The following is a 20823-nucleotide window of genomic DNA, read 5'->3' on the forward strand; positions in this document are numbered from 1 at the left end:
TATTTATTTTCTTCAATAGTTTTGCTCGAGTAAAATAATTATAATAATTTATAATCGGTTTTCAACATAATCATGCATGCTTGCAAGCATGATCCATTGCAAACTGCAAAGTACGCTTGATTTAAATGAAAAGAAATCTATATCTTACATTAGTAAAAGTCACCCTTAAATTATAAAAGAGGATACTGTATTCAATATAAAAGGAAGGAAAAATCGAAAATCTTGTTTATTCTAAATCATGGAAAGAAAACGAAAAGAGTTTAGAAACAAAATATTATATTTTATGTGAAATTGAGATAGGGAGTAAAACTAAAACTGAAATAGCAATGATTTTCAAATTCCAAAAAGTACGCTCTCGGGTATTGTGTCTAAAATATAAATAAATGACTAATATTTATATTTCTTAATCAAATGCTCTTCAAAAATGTCGGACAATGGTAAACAATCAGTTCGTTATATGTAAATCTGTTCGCTATAAAAAAACTCCTGATACAAGGAACTAATTCGCTATATGCTTACAAGGAACTCCGGATATAAGGAACAGGTTTTGAATGTCCCTTTGAGTTCGTTATAAGCGGAGTGTACTGTATACCGGTATATTAAATTTTCAGGCAACAGGTCAGAAAATTGTACTGAAGGGAGTAATACGTACACAGTTTACAAGATATCTACATCTTCCCACCAAGATTCATGTTATATTTCTGGCAGTGCCTATTGCATCTATAGAAAAGGTAGATATACATGAGTTATGTTCACATTAAAAACAGAGGTAAACTGTACTTGGTGTCTATTCTAGGATTCGAAAAACAGGGGGGATTTTTATCAAAAAGTGAGAATTTATTACATTTGTTGATCTTTATCCTTGTCTCTATGTAAAATTTCCCCCCTTCCTCTAAAAAAAATAGGGGTGAATTCTCAAAAGTATGGGTGAATCCCCCCCATCACTGAATAGACACTGAGTAAAGCATTAACTTTGCAAATAAACATATTTTTTAAAATCTTACCAATTACATTATTTCTATACATTGTTATTTCTACAAAAAAGATGTCTGTTATTTTTGCTCATGAATACTTATTTATATTTAGGACATTTTCAAGTACACAACCTAACAAAATGGCTGTATGTGTGCATTCAGAAACAATGCACAAATGAGAAACAAGGGGAATCCTCTTGTTTAATAAGCTTGACAGTTGCAAAGTTGCCATATGATTACAACCTATACTGTGTCGATGTGACGTAAAACCCGAAACAAACAAAATATGATTACAAAAAAATCAATGTAACTTTAAAAAAAAATGATTATTAAAACTATACAGAACAGTCTAGAAAAGGATAATAATAAAATTTTGTCTCCATCAGTCTAGTGAGCTAAAAATTCATGTTATTAAGTTAGCATGGATATTGTGACTTTAAAAGCATGTATTGATCATGCATAATGTTTTCACAGTGTAGTATAGATGCTGTGTGGTTGTCAGATACAGAGATGGAGCAACATATGGATGGCAGCATAACACCGTACATGCTTGGTCCAGAACCCATCAAGTTTATTAACCAGATTAAGGAGGGTTCAGGTCAGATTTTATTTTCAAATCTTTATTGCCACTAGTAAACATGTTGTTTTCTGTCGGGATTACAATCGGAATAAACTTTTGAGAAAGAAAAAAAGTTGATAAACATATTAACCTAGTCTTGTGTGTTATAAACTTACATTTTATGCTGTATGAATTCAATGGAAAAAATGACATTTAAGTCAAACATTATAAAAATAATTAGCTCCTTTCTTAGCTCACCTGAGCACAATTTGCTCTTGGTGAGCTATTTTGACCTCCACCTTCAATCTTTATACATCATCAAAGTTTCAAAGTTGTTCAAATTGTTCCAGTCTGTTGCATAAGTAGGTTATTTGGCCAGAAAAGGAGTTTTGAAAATGTAAATTTTAAAATCTTCTTTTCTGAAAGTACAAGGCCCAGAGCTTTGATATTTGGTATATGATATTATATGTAGGTCGTCTACCTAATTGTACCTGCCACATTTGTTTTCAGGTCAAAGGTCAAGGTCACTGAAACCTGTAAAGGCAAAACATAAAACTTGTCATTAAAGCAAAGTGCATTGACTTTGAACCTTTAAACTTGTATGTAGATGAGCCTCACATTCTTAGGTCAAAGGTCATGATCAGTGGGACCTGTAGTAACAAAATATGAAATCAAAGTTAATTGAAGTATGAACTTTAAATGCAGCTTGATCTGAACTACCCATCATATTCTTTTTTGACTGAAAGACCAAGGTCATAGAGACCTTGTAAGCTTCTTATTAAGCTGTTGTTTATCGTACATAACTTCAGTTATGACTTGTGGCTGAGGGATTCTGTTTATAGGTTGAGGCATCAGAATTGAGCAACTGTAAAACCCTAAATGATTGCAAAAGACAAAAAAATGGGTTTTTCAAATTACTGGAGTCTAGGCCTCTTTTAGCTCCAGCAGGTGTGGTGGTTTTAACTCTCCCCCCCCCCTTCAGTATTGCTTATAGTTTGTAACATCTCAGGTTAGCAAAAATCATCTATCCTGTTTCAATGCCATATCAACTGAATTGTGTTGGTGTGCTGTAAAATCAACCAAAAGGAATGAGCATCTGAGGTTGCTTCTTTGACCAGTAATGCAGGAAAGGTGCCATATGATCATGATAGTGTTTGTATCCAGGACTTTATTTTACAGGTTGTCATTGGGGAAGCAGCCCTGACCTTAATTTTGGGGAAAAATGACATGGTATATTTGCAAAGGGGAAGAAAAAACTTGATGTAAATTCAATTTATGGGGAAAACTGCATAATTTTGAAGAATTTCTCATTTGGGAAGCAGCCTTATAATGGCCCCTGCTATAAAAGAAAAAAAGCCCTGGTATCACCAAACCCAACAAAATGAATCATAAACAATTTTTTTTGTCAATTTTAATATTTCTAAATGCATATTATTCATTGTATGCCAGTGACTAAGGAATAAAGTCTATATGCTATGAGTCTGAATATTTCAAACAACTAGTCCATTTAGATGCAATCTGATAAGGTGTAACACTTAAATGTTGTATCACTATTTTAGGTCCTGTACCACAGTCAACATTAAGTGAGACAAGTCTAGAGTATGTAGATATTGAATCAGATTCTTCCCAGATAACACCACAAGAATCACTACTGAAGTCATCAAAACTAGGCAAAAAAGGTTTGTACTAGGCAGTTTTTTGTCTCAGTATGAAAAGATTGTAAATTAGCTTTCTTATTTATGCCTCCCTGTATCCATTGCTTGTATGTGGTTTCACATTTTGGTTGTCCTGTTTACTTATCTGACCGTCTGCTAGAGGACAGGTGGCCTGCTTGGTCTAGCAGTAATGGCTGCTGACTTCTAAAAAGAGAAAAACAGAATTCCTAAAGAAAGCCTAACACAGCAAAGTTGAAAATGTTGCAGGCTGGGTTTGATGGAGCCTGTTCATAGATGGTAATAGTAATTGCAAGCTACCGCTCCAGCACCGACTTAAGCAGAATTCAACACTTAACATTAACTGGTAATATGGTGGTTACCTTCAATGTGACACATTAGTGCCATTCAATGGGAAACATTATATGGTCCCCAAGTGAAAAAAAAACCACTTGTCCTTCACTGCTGTAGGTCCTATTTTGGATTCATTCAAGTAAGAAAGCTACCTAGCTAGCTTATTTAATTTTGAAGGCCCACACATGCTTGAAATAATACACAAAAGTTTATGTGATGTCTTCCTTCAAAACACTTGTGACCAAACATGTTGAATAATTTAAATATGACCTTGAGCTTTAAATGGCCTTGACCATCAAGGTCAGATTATTTAATTTGTTTATGTTTTCTTACTTTGTTGTTAATTGATGGAAATGATTTATGCTTGAACAAAACAACATGTGTGACTAGACAGACCTTTTAAAATTATATAAAAGATATGCTAAATTTCTCTTTAATTTCTTTTTAAAGATTTGTTTAAACTGTTTATTTGTTTGCTAATAGAAAAAGTAAAAACAGTTGAGCGTTGCCTTTGACCGGTAGTGGCTCATGCAATACTTTTATGGAGACTGAGTTGTAAAAGCAGCTCAGGATTATGATAAAAATGATAAATATTTATTTTTTGTTTCTCTGAATTAGAGCAAGAGTTGCTGTTTCAAGAGTTTATGGAGCATGTACATCCCAGTCATTTTATGAACAAAACTGTCTTCACAAAATACATGGATCTTAAAGGAGGGAAGGTGGACAATATAGATCATCTCTTTAGGTATGACAATAAATGTGCTATTATATAGAGGATATTGAATGAGTGTAAGTTCAATACTGAATTTATTGCACGAGTTGAATAAAATTATATTATGCGAGCCTCTGGCGAGCATGATATTATTTTATTCAACGAGTGCAATAAATTCAGTAATGAATTTACACGAATTTAATATTCTATTTATCACATACCAAATATATAGACCGTTTAAAGTGAAATAAGAGTCATTTTTCATTGACGCGCCTATAGTATAACGCTAACATTTAGCGCGTCTTTACACTATGTCTGTATAACGCTAATGACGTCACGTCAAAATATATGCACGGCCGTGCAATACCATATTTACGGAGTCGCAAAATCGGCACGGGTGTGTGATAAAAAATTATATTAAACAGATACCGGAAAATCTCTGCCCCACTAGGATTGTGGCAAACTTTAAAAGTTTTAAACATTTCTCATGATAGACTTGGGGTTAATTAGCAAAAATTGACTTAATATTACCGATAAATTATTTGCTTTCTCATCATAGATTTTTTTTAGAAACAAACAAATTGTACGGGGGATTTTAGGGAATTCCACCTGGATAAATGCTGTCTACCTGGATAGAAAAATTCAAATTCCAATCAGATTATTTTCCAGCATTATATATTTTTCCGATTTCTTATTTTCTGCAATTGAGTAAATACATAAGCCTATGTTAAATATAAATTTATATGCATTTTCTTGTTGAAATAGTGTCAATTTAAGCAGTTTTTTTGAAAATCCCATTGGAGTTATTTTCCATTTATTCAAACTGGAAAAAAATCCAATTGGAATAAACCCCCAACTGGATATAATTAAAATAATCCATTAGGATTCTTTTCCAGCTTTCAAAATTTGATTTTTTATTCTCCGAATTATTTCTTTAGAATAAGACAGAAAGTCACCAAAGGGCAACTTATTGATGATTTTTAAATGTGTTTGAAAAAATGAAATTCCTGTTGGAATAAATGATCAAGTTGGGAAAAAATCCAATTGGAATTTCTGTAATTCTGGGTGGATTTAAAAGGAAACCTACCAGATTTTTTTTTTGAAATGACAATTTTTGATATAAAAAAATAGCATAAAATGCAGTCAATTATTTCTCATTTACCTAAAATCTTGCATGTGAAATGATTTTTAAGTGTTTAGGCTAAGGACAAGTGTAAATGGTAGTGAAGTTGGTCACAATTCTGGTGGTGCAAAGGGTTTTTGGTGGCTGTTATTGGTGAAATATATATACTGCAACATGAAAGAAAAGCAAGAGGCATTTTAAACAATCGCAAATAAAGAAGTCTAGAAAATTTGGTCTATATAGATAAAAGCAAAATTAGTAAAGCTATTAAACATATTGTTTGTAGACATATTTTTTTTCTTTCATAGCTTTTGTTTTGGCTTGCATTATTACTTCCAGCAGGGTGTGAAAATAATTTGGTCTTGTGTGACCAATTAGTAAGTAAGATTTGATTTTCACAAGCTGCAAGTAGAAAAATATATGACTTAAGAAAGCTACTACAATATAATTTTCCTTATATTATTTCCTCTAAAATTTTAAGACAAAAACATCATGACCTGTAAAATGCTATCAAGACACTTGTGATGATTTATCTTTGATCATAAAAAAAAGTTGGATCACATTCTATATTAAATAAGTTCATGTTTTTTACAGGGCATTTGATGTACATAAAAGAAAGTATTTATCATGTAAGGATGTGTTATTGGGTCTAGCAGCTATGGAACCAACAACACAACATGGTGGTATGCCAGCCGAGATGAGATGTAGATACATATTTAGGTACTTTGACAGAAATATGGACGGCCATCTACAATTCGATGAATTCAAGTAAGTAAAGTGCTGTTTTGTGTACTGTAGCCACATCTGGTGAGTTATATATGAATATGTTTATATGTAAAGGAGGCTGGTGAGTGATATATGAATATGTTTATATGTAAAAGGGGCTGGTGAGTGATATATGAATATGTTTATATGTAAAGGGGGCTGGTGAGTGATATATGAATATGTTTATATGTAAAGGAGGCTGGTGAGTGATATATGAATATGTTTATATGTAAAGGGGGCTGGTGAGTGATATATGAATATGTTTATATGTAAAGGAGGCTGGTAAGTGATATATGAATATGTAAAAGGGGCTGGTGAGTGATACATGAATATGTTTATATATAAAAGGGGCTGGTTAGGGATATATGAATATTAATATGTAAAAGGGGCTGGTGAGTGATATATGAATATGTTTATATGTAAAAGGGGCTGGTGAGTGATATATGAATATGTTAATATGTAAAAGGGGCTGAGGAGTGATATATGAACATGTTTATATGTAAAGGGGGCTGGTGAGAAATTTATCAGAATATTTATATATAGTAAGGCTGATGATATAACATGATTGTATATATAGAAGACTGGTGAATGATATATGAATATGTTTATATATATAGGAGGTTGGTGAGTGATATTCGACAAAGTAAAGGGTTGTCTTGTGATGATGAAGCTGTGGAGGAAGATGCTATAAATAGTGCCAAGTAAGTACATAGATATTTACATGATAAATTACATAATAATTGTATATATTTTGTACATACTTTATTACACTTACACATGCATATATTCATGTATATATGCATATATTTGATAAAGAAGGTCTTATTCCATCAGTAAAAAGATGGAAAGTAGTTTCTGTATGACATTTACATATTTATGGTGATTTATAAACAAACAAACTAAACAAGAATATTGAATTCCTAAAACACAAATTGTATTTGATTGAAATGTCAACTTTGTCTAGGTCTTGAATGAAAATTCAGCTTTCAAGTTTCACTTCTCTAGCATATCATGGTGTCAAATGTTTTGTTTCATTTCAAAATAATATCATCTTTCTTCTTGTGTTACTATGACAAATATTTTATGTATTCACCAAAAGCATCAGTTGTATAATTTATTCATGAATGTATTATCATCTATCCTGATGTGCTTTCTTCCTTATAATTTCACTTATAATAGTTGTTACTGTAAACTCTTTATTATTCATGGAGCACGCATACAATTTTCATGTGAATAAGATCATTACAGGAATTTAAGATATAATGAAATTTGTCTGCAGTAAGATTTTTATACTCATAGCTAAAATGACAGAACCTTAATTGTAACTGTAGGTATTAATAAGGAAACATTAATTCCCACTCAAAGGTATAAAAACAAATCTTAACTCCAACTCAAAGGTGTAATAACTGAAACTTAATTCCAACTCAATGGTATATAGATGATTCTTAATTCCCATTCATAGGTAAAACAACAGTGTTTTAATTCCCACTCATAGGTATAATATCATCAGAACCTGAATTCCCACTTACTGACAGATATAGTAATTCCGGTATAAAAATATCATCTTAATTCCCACTCATAGGCATACTATCATCACATCCTTAATTTCCACTTACAGATAAGATAATAGAACTTTAATTCCCCCTCATAGGTGTAAAAATAGAATTTTAATTCCCACTCAATGGTATATTAATAGAACTTATTATTTCTGAAATAATGTACAGAGAAGCACTTTTAGGTCTCTATCTCCTTCCCCAATGAGTTTTTCTAAATATTTGCCGCGTCATGACAAAACCAACATAATGGGTTTGCAACCAGCTTGGATCCAGACCAGCCTGCGCATCTGCGCAGTCTGATCAGGATCCATGATGTTCGCTATCAGTTTCTCTACTTGTTAAGCGAACAGCATGGATCCTGATCCCATTATGTTGGTTTTGTCATTGCGAGGCTCAATTATGTTTTTTTAAGTCCGATTAGAATACAAAGAAAATCATTCAGTTCATTGTTTGTTAATACAATTAGATGATACTAAGTAGTCTCCATATGCATGTGTTATGATTGTAGAATTTTACATACTGTCACTGTTAGACGCATATTTGTATTATATTCCTGTACATTCTTAAGTGGTGTCTCCTTCATTCAGCTTAGAAAGATAATAGTAAATGTATGAAGATGTGAATGAATTATTTTACAGTTTTCTTTCAACTGCTGACTTTTAATGTGGCATATGTACTAAATAGTTCCCCTTTGTTTAGTGCATTGCTCTTGTCTATCATTAGCTCTTAGGTTATTATAGTCAAGCATGTTGTAATTTATATTCAGATTTTGTAACTTAAATTTGATTAAAATGTTCCAAATTTTCCTAATAGTTTATTGTAAGAAAAGAATATGTTTTTCAGAGAATTTCAAGTTGGGTAGGTAAATTCTGGTATTGCTTCGGCTTATATTATATAAATTTACCTGCTAGCCTAGATTTTTGCATTATGCCTTTTATTTTACATACATGCATGCTTGATTAGTTCATCAATTGTGTATTCAAACTAATCACTATTATATAATATTATACAAATATGGACTTTTTATATCGCCTCGGTCAAATATTAATTTTTTCAGTACATATCACATCATATTCAACAGCTAAAAAGTACATATCTGTTTTATTATATAATTTATAAATAGCTTTTATATTATTATTTTTCAGCTTGTCTGCTGTTTCCATAATTTGGCCCTTTCCATTGGCATGCTAATCCCTATTGTTCATAAAAATGTAAAACGGTAACTAAAATAGACTAATTTGACTCTTATGTACACCCCACTCAACGTTTTTAGCATAAAATATAGAATAATAACAACAAACTTGGCGTGATGTCACGTCAAAGTCTCGCGTCTTTTAGGGATTTCCAGAAAATCTATTTTTAGAAGAAAAACCAGTGAATATACTCTGAAAATCTATTTTTAGGAAAAAAACAGTGAATATACTCTGATATTGACCTATTATTTTTTACAAAAAGTTGCTTGTTAGCCAATCAGGGAAAGGCATTTCAAAGCTATTTATAGATTATATAATAATATACCATATTTTATGTATACTTAGAATAGAAATAAATGGCCACTTTATACTATAGATTTGAAGTTAAAGTTCATAGACCACATAACCTTATTGCTTTTCATGGCAATTGGTAATTTTAAGGGTTAGAAGAACTTGGTAGGTAACTGCTGAAATAGAAATATATTGGTATAAAAACCTGACATTTTGAACATAGGTTTTTGGTCACAACCCACACCAAATGATACAAAAGCTTCGAAGATAAATTCCCTTAAAACTTTAATCTGAAAGGAAGCAAAACAAATATTAAGATGACAGCTTAAACAGACAGTTAATACACTATATGGTGAAAACTTGTTATAAGAATAAAACTTAAATGATTCAGAAAAGTGTAATAATAAGCATGATAACAAAACTTAAAAGTCAAAAGTATTACAACCATTTTGATATGAAAATGATGTTTAGTGAAGATAAGTTATAAATTTCTCATATTACAACATTTCTATGTGATAATAGTTAATAGTGATAATAGTTAAATGTGATTAATAGTTCTTGAATGCTTTCGTGGTTTAGTGTTTGCAACAAATGATGATAATGTACTGTTCTTAACTTGAACATAAACACCTTTAATTCTACAACATGTATTCAAGAAATAAAAAATATCAATATTTATGCACAGACATAATACATTATAGGAATGAATTATTATATATATCCCATATTTACCATATATAGTTAAATTTGCTTGTTTAAAGTATATTCCATAATCCAAGTGTCCTATATGTTTTTTTCTCACCATTTTGGGACTACATGTGTCTCAAATACTAGAGCTGGTATTGGGACCACATAATGTCTTATTTAAGAGTTTCAGAGTTACTTAAAAGGAAGAAGAAAAAAAACATCATTTTAGGATAATATTAATACATCATTTTACCTGTGAGTGGGAAAAATAACAAAATATTTAGACTAGACCCTCAAAATGTTTCATTGTTTTGTTTGTCTGAAAATTCACATAAATTAAAGATATTTTATAAAGAAGATGGGATTATACACTCTACCATTCTTATGCTTTAACCTTTCCCACGCTAAATTATTAACTGAAATGTCCTTGTCCATCTTTAAATATGGACAAAATAATTCACCATTCTTTAGAGAAAAAAAAGAAATATGTACAGGTTAAAAAGCGACCATAATTAGATAACTCTGCATTCAACTAATTCACATCTTTTTTGTTTCAACGGTCATTTGTAAGGTAATTCACTATTAATATAGATATAGATTCTTTGATTAAAATAAAAAAAAATACTTAAGTATAAACATGGATGATATTCATTACATAATTTTTTCTAAGAATCAACGTAACAAAGATGCAGTATTATATACGTGTAGAAAGATGTGTGTTTAAAGAATGTTACATGATGTATACCAGATTTATATGTTTAATATATAATGTAAATTTAGTAAAGGTATTTGTAAAAATCATGAGGTTTTATTGAATTGAATTTCTTTTTGTTAGATTATTTGGAACAGAAACCAAAGATAAGCTACCATTGGCTGATTTCCTGAGTGCCGTAGGTCAGCTCAAGTTTCGAGGAACGTCTGTTTTGTTTCGGCTGCCACATTCTTGTACACTCTCTTTAAAAAGGTAAATTTATATTTTTCTCAAATAAGCCTGCATGTTGGTACATTTATTAGTATTTTAGTTATCACTTCTTCCATGTGTCATTTTCACCCAGAAACATTTAATAGGTTTAATGCTCAAAATCAAGGAGAAGGGAGGTAGATGTGACATTGTCCATCCTTCCATGTGTGTGTGTGTGTGTCTGTCCGTACATTTAATGATGTGTCATGTGTAGCTCCAAGAGTCAACACACTTACATGAATGTTGATCAGCATGTGAAGTTGTGCACCAGGGGTTTCGAGTGTGGATTAAATAAGTTTTGTTAGAGTTATTGCTTTTGACTCAGTAAAAATAAGCATTTTACAATTTGTGCGGTACATAGCTCAAAAACTTTGTCTTTTAATAGTCATGAAACTGTACAGGAATGATGGTCAGCATTTGTAGGTTTGCACCATGGGTTTGCTTGTAGATCTTTCAGTATTTGTAGAGTTATTGCCCTTGACTTAGTAAATATTTGCAATTTTCAACTTGTGTCTTGCGATACGATACGTAAAAAGTATATGACCTAGGGTCATGAAACTTTACAGTTTTGTTGGTCTGCATGTGTAGCTTTTCATCTGATGATTTGCTTGTTTTTATTTTCTTTTAAGCATTCTTTAATATATATAATTTAGATTTGAAATTCTTAAAGCTCAATATTGGGTAAAATCAAAATGTCAGCTTAGGAAAAATTAATTCTTATTTTGATGACCAACCACATAGGGGTATGTGGAGTGATATAGCATTTCCTTAGTCTAGAAGTTGTCTATGAATTATAAAAATTTTGAATGTATGGTGTCTTTTATATAATTACAGTTTAGAAACAGATGACAACGCTCCTGACAGTGACATGGAACCACCTTATAAGAGATCCCGTCCAAAAATAACTGACCCTATTAAACCAAACAAAAAGTTTGGAAATACAGGTAATTTATAGTTAAAAAAAGTTCTTGTGAAAGTTAGAATTAGACATACTTAGTTTTCAATTTGAATTTTTGTTCATAATTCGTCATAATTTTTCTTCTGTAACCTGATGAAAAAATTATAGATGTACTACAGCTAAAAGTTTTTAGCAATTGTCTGTACTTACCGAACATTCAACCTATCATGCATTGTATTTTTATTAGAAGAAATTTTTAATTTTAATGTAAACACATTCAAGTCTGATTTTGGTGAAAGAGCACCTTTTGTATTCAAATGACCATTTAGTTGTATTTTATTACTAGTTGAAATTTTTTCCTCTATTAATGCTTGCTTCCCAAGTATATGCCCTGGCCAGCCATTTTCCATTCCATTTGACCAGATTTAGGCTATTGACCGCTCAATTTTAGTAATTTTGTATCAACGTCAGGTGTTTCTTAGTTTCAAATGAACATTTTAAAATTCTCATATTAATAACAAAAACAAGACCATGTACTAAGCAAAGTTAGGGTTTGATATTTATTCAGTTCTAGATGTAAAACAAATATTGATATCAGTTTTTTGCATTCAAAGGTCCAGGGCCAAATAATGATGCATTTAAGCATCCGGAGGGTCGTCCGTTTACAGCAGCCCATAAACAACACAGGTACGAGTTGGCAACACATACTGTCAAGGTACGCAGAACTGGAGCATTGCAGGAAGTGATGGCAATATGGGACTTACATGGTGAATATGTTTTCTTATTTTGTTTTCTCATGTACATATATAATTAATTATGATTTATAACTTGTGCAAGATATAGAGGATATTGAATGAGTGTAAGTTCAATACTGAATTTATTGAACAAGTTGAATAAATTATATTATGGGAGCCTCTTACACGAATTTAATATTCTATTTATCACATACCAAAAATAAAGACTGTTAACTGTAAAAAAGCGTCATTTTTCATTGACGCGCCTATAGTATAACGCTAACATTTATTTCGTCTTTACACTATGTTTGTATTAGGCAAATGATGTCACGTCAAAATATATGCACGTGGTATGTGATAAATTGAAATATATAGGGAGTGATCTTGTTTGCTGATTCTCACAATATCTCGATTCAAAGTTCACAATTTCTTGGACATTTAAAATTTATTTTTGCAAGGAATCTACCTGTCATCTTATGGAAGGTCAGGTTATAATTAAATTTACTACATTTGTATATACATATACATAGACTAAATAAAGTTGATAATTTATTCATGTACATGTATATAGGCACTGGGGCTATTACCAACACGTCAGTTACACATTTAGAAGGTGATATATCAAGATTTCAACGGATGTCGTCTATAGATTCTTTCAATCAACGATCTCATCCTAATGAAATGTTAACTGGTCTTAAATACTTTGAGAGGTCAATAAAGGGAGATAATGGATCTTTCACAAAGGTACTAATTGTTAGCTCACCTGTCACAAAGTGACAGGGTGAGCTTTTGTGATTGCTTTTCATCCGGCGTCCGTGTAGATATTTGGCATGAAGCATCTTCTAGTGAGTGTCTACTAAGTTTGTTCAAATAAAATCCCTGGGGTCAAAATTGGCCCCGCCCAAAGGGGTCATTGGTTTTCCCAATATGCATATAGTAAAAACTTAAAAAATCTTCTATTAAAGAACCCAAAGAGCTAGAGCTAAGATATTTAGGATGAAACATGTTCTAATGGATGTCTACCAAGTTTGTTCAAATAAGAGCCCTGGGGTCAAAATTAGCCCGGCCCGGGGTCATTGATTTTCCTTATATGTGTATAGCAAAAACTTAAAAAATCTTGTTTGAAAAAAAACCAAATAGCTAGAGTTTAGATACTAAGCATGAAACATCTTCTAGTTAGTGTCTACCAAGTTTGTTCAAATAAAAGCCCTGGGGTCAAAATTGGCCCCGCCATCGGGGTCATTGATTTTCCTTATATGTGTATAACAAAAACTTAAAAAATCTTCTTTGAAAAAACTCAAATAGCTAGAGTTTAGATATTAAACACGAAGCATCTTCTAGTGAGTGTCTACAAAGTTTGTTCAAATAAAAGCCCGGGGGTCAAAATTGGCCCCGCCCTGGGGGACATTGATTTTCCTTATATGTGTGTAGCAAAAACTTTAAAATCTTCTTTGAAAAAACCCAAATAGCTAGAGTTTAGATATTAACCATGAAACATTTTCTAGTAAGTGTCTACAAAGATTGTTCAAATAAAAGCCCTGGGGTTAAAACTGTCCCTGCCCCAGGTGTGTCATTGTTTTTAACTATATGTGTAAAGAAAAATTTGAAAAAATCTTCTTTGAAAAAACCCATCAAGCTAGACCTTAGATGTTTAGCATGAAACATCTTCTAATGGGTGTCTACCAAGTTTGTTCAAATAAAAGCCCTGGGGTTTAAACTGGCCCTGCTCGGGGGCCTATATACAGGTGAGCGACTTCAGGGCCATCATGGCCCTCTTGTTTAATGTACACCTAGTTATAGCGTATGTATTATCAAGAAAAGTGATGGCCTGTTATTGTAAGTTAAAGAATGATGGGTTTTAGACTTAAGGGGTGGGGGCATTAATATAACAAGTACTGCTAAATCCAGAAAGAGAGGTCAATAAAGGAAGATAATGGCTATTATAAAAGTCTTTCAAATAAACTTCAGGCATTCATGTCACATTTGATCTAAAATGATCATGTTTTAATTAATCGATATATGAAAGTTTTAAGAACTGCGAATCTTTTCATATCATCACTGTCATCCGGTCATGTTATATTATGCTTTGAAACATTTGTTAGACCGCCTCCGTGGTCGAGGGGTTAGAGTCGATGACTTCTAATCCAGTTACCTCTCTGGCGTGGGTTCGATCCCCGGGAGATGCTTTGGTAGTTTAGCACAGAGGAAGGTAGTCTAGTACTGGTGTAACTCTCTAGGAACGATGGTTAGGAAACTACCCGCCTATATGACTGAAATACTGTTGGAAAAAGGCGAAAAATGAAACAAACAAACAAACGAAACATTTGTTGGGCTACATAGGTGCACATTTGTTTTGTAAAGCTGGAAAGTCACCATATGATAGCTACTAACTTTCAAAGACTACGGGCTAATAACAATTAAAATGTAATTTAGATTTTATAATTTTTATAATTTTAAATAGATTCTGTTTTACATGGGATTTGCTGAGAATTTTAAAGTAATGTAATATTATACATGCATGAACATTGATATTTGATATAAATGTTACATACAGTTTATATACATTTTCAGAATGCATTTGACTGGGGACAGGTAGACAAGAATGCCCTTGCTAAATGTTTGTTAACATTGTGTAGACAGGTCAAGGACATTCTCTCAGATGAACCAAGATTGCTCAAATTAAAAGCTCCAATGTATATCTTAGGTGATTATGTATATAAAATTGTTCAAATGTAACTTGAGATTTTATATAATTATTAAATGGTTTATTCATTTAAAGTATATTCCACCAGTTATCAAGTGTTTCAAACTAAAACTATGGAAATATAATTTCATGAGTTAGGAGATATGAGGATGATAAACCTGGCATAGTTTGCATTCTATGCAATGACCATTCAATTTTTAGCTCACCAGAACCGAAGGTTCAGGGTGAGCTATTAGTATCAAAGGGGGATGCTCCGGCGTCCATCATCCGTCAGTCTGTAGTCTTGCGTCAAGTGTGCTCATATTAATTCGATTGGCCCCTTTTAGGGGTCTCTAGAGCTAAAATAGAAAAACCTTTAAACATCTTCTACTACAGAACTAATTGATGGATGATCACCAAACTTTGTCTGTAGCATTCTTAGGTAGTCTTTTATCAACTTTGCTCATATTAATTTGATTGGCCCTTTTTAGGGGCCGCTAAAGCTAAAAAAAGAAATACCTTTAAACGTCTATTTCTACAGAACTAAATGATGGATGATAACCAAATTTTATCTGCAGCATTCTTAGGAAGTCTTTAATCAAGTTTACTCATATTAATTTGATTGGCCCATTTTAGGGGTTTCTAGAGCTAAAAATGGAAAAACCTTTAGACAACTTCTTCTACAGAACTAGTGGATGGATGATCACCAAATTGTGTTTGTAGCATTCTTAGGTAGTCTTTTATCAAGTGTACTCATATTAATTTGATTGGCCCCTTTTAGGGGCCACTAAAGCTAAAAATAGAAAAACCTTTGAACATCATGTCCTACTGCAATAATTGATAAATGATCACCAAACTTTGTCTGTAGCATTCTTACTTATCTTAGGTAGTCTTTTATCAAGTTTGCTCATATTAATTTGATTGGTCTTGTTTAAGCTAAAGCTTAAATGCCCCAGGTCATGGCATTTCTTCAAATTATTGTTTAAAGATATTCTATGCTCAAATTTATAAAAAATATTGACAATGGATAATTTCTAACACTAAAAAGCAGTTATTTCTGGTGAGCGACTCAGGGTCATTATAGCCCTCTTGTAGTATTTTGTAATTGAACTCATTGACATTGATTTCTGTAAACATTCTGAATTTATCATTGTAAAATATTTTAGCCAACACTATAGCTCAATAGAAAGAGCTTTAGATTTATAATGCAGAAGTTTCTGCAAAATAAGGAGAGCATTTTAATGGAGAGGGTTGTTGGTTTGATCCTTTGATGGGCAATTTTCATGGCCATTTGTCTCCAACCACTGATTAGATAATCATGTGGGATAAGTAGTTGGTCACTTTCACAGAAGTTTGTATGTGGATATTATGCAGGAAAGCCAGTTAGTGAGACAATCCAAAAATTGTTGAAATCAAAAGAAAACTCGAGATAAATGAGACAAAAGAAAAACATAATATTTTTGTATTTTCACATGTGTATTTTTTCTCATGTGTATTTTCTTGTTTTTTTTAGGAGATATTCATGGGAACTATAGAGATTTGATATGTTTTGAGAAAGCTTTATGGAGATTAGGACCTTTATTAACCCCAGCTTCCTTTTTGTTCCTTGGAGATTATGTTGACAGAGGTGACTTTGGAATTGAGGTACATATGTACTTGACTTTTGTTTGATGTCATTTGATTTTTGTTTTTCTAAGGATAATTTACTTGTATCTCATTTGTTTTAATAAAAAATAACATAAAACGTTAAGGTAGTGTTGAAGGTATCAAGGCTGTTGAACTTAAATATTGTTGGAAGATGTACAACTGTATTAAGATTATGGAAGATGTACAACTGTATTAAGATTATGGAAGATGTACAACTGTATTAAGATTATAGAATTTAAATTAAAATTAACTAAATATAATTTTAAAATCTAGACTTATATTTCATTAAATTCACTTAGTCAACTCTTAAAACCTCAACTATTAACATTAATAATTTGCTGTGATTGTAAGAAATTGCTTTAAAGATTATAGTACTATAAACATTATTATTGTTACATAAAAGATCAACATTTATGATTATATGATATATTTATTTAACAGGTCATTTCTAATTTGTTCGCACAGAAGATTTTAGCCCCTCACAAATTTCACCTGTTGAGGGGTAACCATGAGTTACGGAGTGTACAAGAAATGTTCTCGTTCAAAACGTAAGATGTTTCAATACTCTTGTTATGTATAGTAACATAATTACCTACAATTTCAACTGATTATGAGTGTCATGTGACCGATTATGAGTTTGTGGCCCGGAGCCGAAAAAATCATAACTAGCCCGCTGAACATGTATCTGGAAGCCCAAGGGCCTAGATTTTTTACATGAAACATCTTGTACACCTGTACCAGGGTTTTAAAAATTATTGCTATTGGGTTAAAATAAACCTTATGTGGGGAAATTTGATTCTCTTTTATGTATACAATAAAACTGTTGGTTTAAGGTTTAGCTCACACTAAAACCATCTCATTAATATAGAGAACGTTGAATCATTCTGTCTCAAGGTAAGCGCTTTGGGAGCAATGGCCCCGTGTTGTTGTTTAATTGTTGTTGTTATTGTTTTCATTGACAGAAAACCATTATTCTGTGACAATGTTGTGTCATGTGTTTTGCAGGTAAAATACTGAAATGTAAATTATGTATTGTTATTCAGCGAGTGCCTGTCTAAGTTTGGTGACAGTATAGGTAGCCAACTATGGGAGGCAATCAATGACTGTTTTGATGTAATGCCAATAGCAGCAACAGTAGATGATAAGGTAGGTAACTCTCCAATTAAAATGAAAAGATAACTTTTTAAACAATTTTAAGGAACTCCTACAAGCAGCATAAGAAAATTATTGGCGGAACAAGAAATAGAGTAATGTCAATATTTGAAATCCCAAATTTCTTGAATATTTTAACCACTTAAAATTAATTTTTTAAAAATCAACAAAACCGTTAATTTTTCAGATTTCTTTATTACGTAATTGACAAAAGACAAGAACATATATAGTCAGACTCTACATAATAATTTACTACAGTTGGATAAATTTATATTCAGGGCTAGCCCATTTCTTCTGCTTTGAATTTTTGGGCTGCCCATTGACAAATTTTGGAACTTCGAAATGTATCAAATATTAAATTGAGCACTTTCAGCTTAGAGGAGGTTGTGGTTCCACATGATGTCCTCGTTTTATGATGAAAGCTGGGAGCCTGTGGTTATTCTCCTTCTGTAAATCTGAAAGGTGTCATTAATTATGACACTTACTTTGTAAGGAGTACAATGAAACTTTTATGTTTTGATACAGAACAATGTATATGTAAATTTAATTCAGATATTTTGTGTACATGGGGGTATACCAATGCCGGAATTAGACGGAGGATTTATAGATGCCATAAACAAAGTGCCAAACCCATTGAAGAACCCTGAAGATGAGAGTACTCTGGCATGGGATATAATGTGGAGTGATCCAGTCAGGTATATATACAATCAAAGCAATTTTAATGGGGACACTTACAATCAAATGATTAGTGTTGCTGACTTAGGAGCATGTTGCATATAAAATAAGATCTTGTCAGTGTGACAGTGACATTAAATTCTATAAGCCACATAGCTAGCTTGTTCTACTCAGTGGCCTGCTCACGCCTGATTTGATGCATGAGAAGAAGGCGAACTTTGGGTGTTTCTCTACCAGTTAGTTTCAAAATTGTCACTTGTACCTTGAAATATTGGTGTGACCTCACATTAAACTCAGTGAAATAAAGTTAAATGATTTGGGCAAAATAAGGTTATAGAATAGTTAATTATTATGCATATATCAACAAGAATAGACTAATTTATGTTTAAAATTCTAAAATGCTGCATTTCAAAAATATTGTTCTATTCATTTTTATAGTCTGGATGTATTAACTCCAGAGACAATTCAGGAACTAAAAGAAAACAAAGGCTTCATAGCAAACACTAGACGAGGGACTGCCCATTTCTTCAGCTGTGATGCTTTGTTTGGCTTCTTAGATAGAAATGGCCTGACACATGTTATTAGGGCTCATGAGGTGCAGGAAGCTGGCTTCCAGGTAAATCTCATATGTTGATTTTTATGTTTAAGAAATTTGTGAATACTTTAAATTCACTAGCATTTAACAAAACTAATTTTCTTTGTATTTGTTTATAAAGCAGACATATTCTGATAAACTAAGCTCATACGATTGTGATGGCCTTCTACCTTTAATCTAATGTCCCTCACTTACAAACTGGGTGCCGGGTGTTAGTTATTCTGTTTACCTTTCTTGCCTTTAGGAGCTTATTAAATACTGTGCAGAGTTGCAGAGTTTTTTTGATAATAAAACAGTTATTTAATGGGTGTTTGTGGAACAGTAAACTGTTGTCCATCGGTATCAGGGATGACATTTGGAACTGTTGCCAGATTTGCTTATACAAACATTATAGAACCCGGCCAATATGCAGACTGCTGAGTTGTCGCACCTGGCTATATCCTGTTGGCTGTTCAATATTTGTTGTTTATTTTTGTTATGGAATTCCCTCACAAATAAAATTAGACTGTTCCAAATTCAAAGCAGGGTATTTCCATAGAGAAAATTTAGCAAAGTAAGGTAATCTTAAGCTTATTGTACTAGAATATTAATGTTCTAATTAATTTTTTTGACCAGGTACAACAACAGGGCAAGTTACTGACAGTATTCTCCTCGTCACATTACTGTGGGGGTAGCAACGAAGCCGCATGTGTACTTGCCGATAACTACAAACTACGTATGATCAGAATAGATACGACCTGAACATGCCTCTAGTTTCCATGGTTACCAGTATAGTTATCATCTGCGAGAAGAAATCATGGCCAGCTGGGAGAAATTAACATTCAGCATCTAGTTTCATGTATTTTTAAACATTTACTTGATAAATGTACATGATATTTTATATTTGAACAAAGCGTTGGGTGTGTGTTTTCTCAATGACATTTCAAGGATCATCTGTTACTGATTGAGTTGGTTTTTGGTTTGTTTGTTTTTCGCCAATAAATTTTTCTCCAATTTAGTTAGTAAATTGTAGGTACAGACAAGGCAATTTAAAAATACCTGAGTTTATAAAATTTGCATAATAACATGTGTTGAAATTAAGATCTGATAAATGAGTTAGTGCAAGCATTAATCAGTTAATCTATATAAACAATTTAATCTGGTAAAACATATTGTTAGTATTTTTTATATTCTTTTTGTTAAGTTCTGAGTTCTAAGAAGTATTATTGCCTTTGATTTTGAGATTTTTAGCTCTCAATGTTAAAACAAGATGACAAATAGAGGGAAGAGAATATTGAAATTCTGTAATATACAAAATAGTCTTGGCCTAATATATCATTTTAAGTTCATGATTCATTTGACATTTGCATGTTTTGATCAATAAACATCACAAATACCCAAATAATATTAGATAAAAATTGTTTATTTTGATATTCCATTCGAAACCTATAATAAGGCTGCAGAATTTATACTCAATAACTTATGAGAGGGTTAGGTTTGTTTGGGCTGACCATTGGCCTCACTATGTTTACAACCACGCCATTTTGTTCTGGAGGACACATCACTATAAAGTCCTGAAAGCTGACTTAAAAGTGACTAAAAATTGTTATATAAAATGTTATTAATGTCTTTC

General features: G+C 32.1%; 1 protein-coding gene across 1 annotated transcript in view; it reads left to right on the forward strand.

The window, feature by feature from the left end:
* Positions 1-20170, forward strand: part of LOC132735281 (uncharacterized) — a 25486-nt gene extending 5316 nt beyond the window's left edge. Inside the window, exons 2-18 of the mRNA XM_060722219.1 lie at positions 612-731; positions 1449-1572; positions 3093-3212; positions 4158-4284; positions 5969-6142; positions 6757-6840; positions 10702-10830; positions 11662-11771; positions 12340-12492; positions 13031-13203; positions 15031-15163; positions 16656-16786; positions 17231-17337; positions 17833-17935; positions 18494-18636; positions 19055-19232; positions 19827-20170. Of these exons, the coding sequence (XP_060578202.1) occupies positions 612-731; positions 1449-1572; positions 3093-3212; positions 4158-4284; positions 5969-6142; positions 6757-6840; positions 10702-10830; positions 11662-11771; positions 12340-12492; positions 13031-13203; positions 15031-15163; positions 16656-16786; positions 17231-17337; positions 17833-17935; positions 18494-18636; positions 19055-19232; positions 19827-19952 (2235 nt within the window). The 3' untranslated portion in view covers positions 19953-20170. The remainder of the gene's footprint in view (positions 1-611; positions 732-1448; positions 1573-3092; positions 3213-4157; positions 4285-5968; positions 6143-6756; positions 6841-10701; positions 10831-11661; positions 11772-12339; positions 12493-13030; positions 13204-15030; positions 15164-16655; positions 16787-17230; positions 17338-17832; positions 17936-18493; positions 18637-19054; positions 19233-19826) is intronic.
* The last annotated feature ends 653 nt before the right edge of the window (positions 20171-20823 follow it).

Source organism: Ruditapes philippinarum, unplaced genomic scaffold, assembly GCF_026571515.1.
Source record: "Ruditapes philippinarum isolate M1 unplaced genomic scaffold, ASM2657151v2 ctg2268_1_1_1_1, whole genome shotgun sequence".
NCBI classification, from domain to species: domain Eukaryota; kingdom Metazoa; phylum Mollusca; class Bivalvia; order Venerida; family Veneridae; genus Ruditapes; species Ruditapes philippinarum.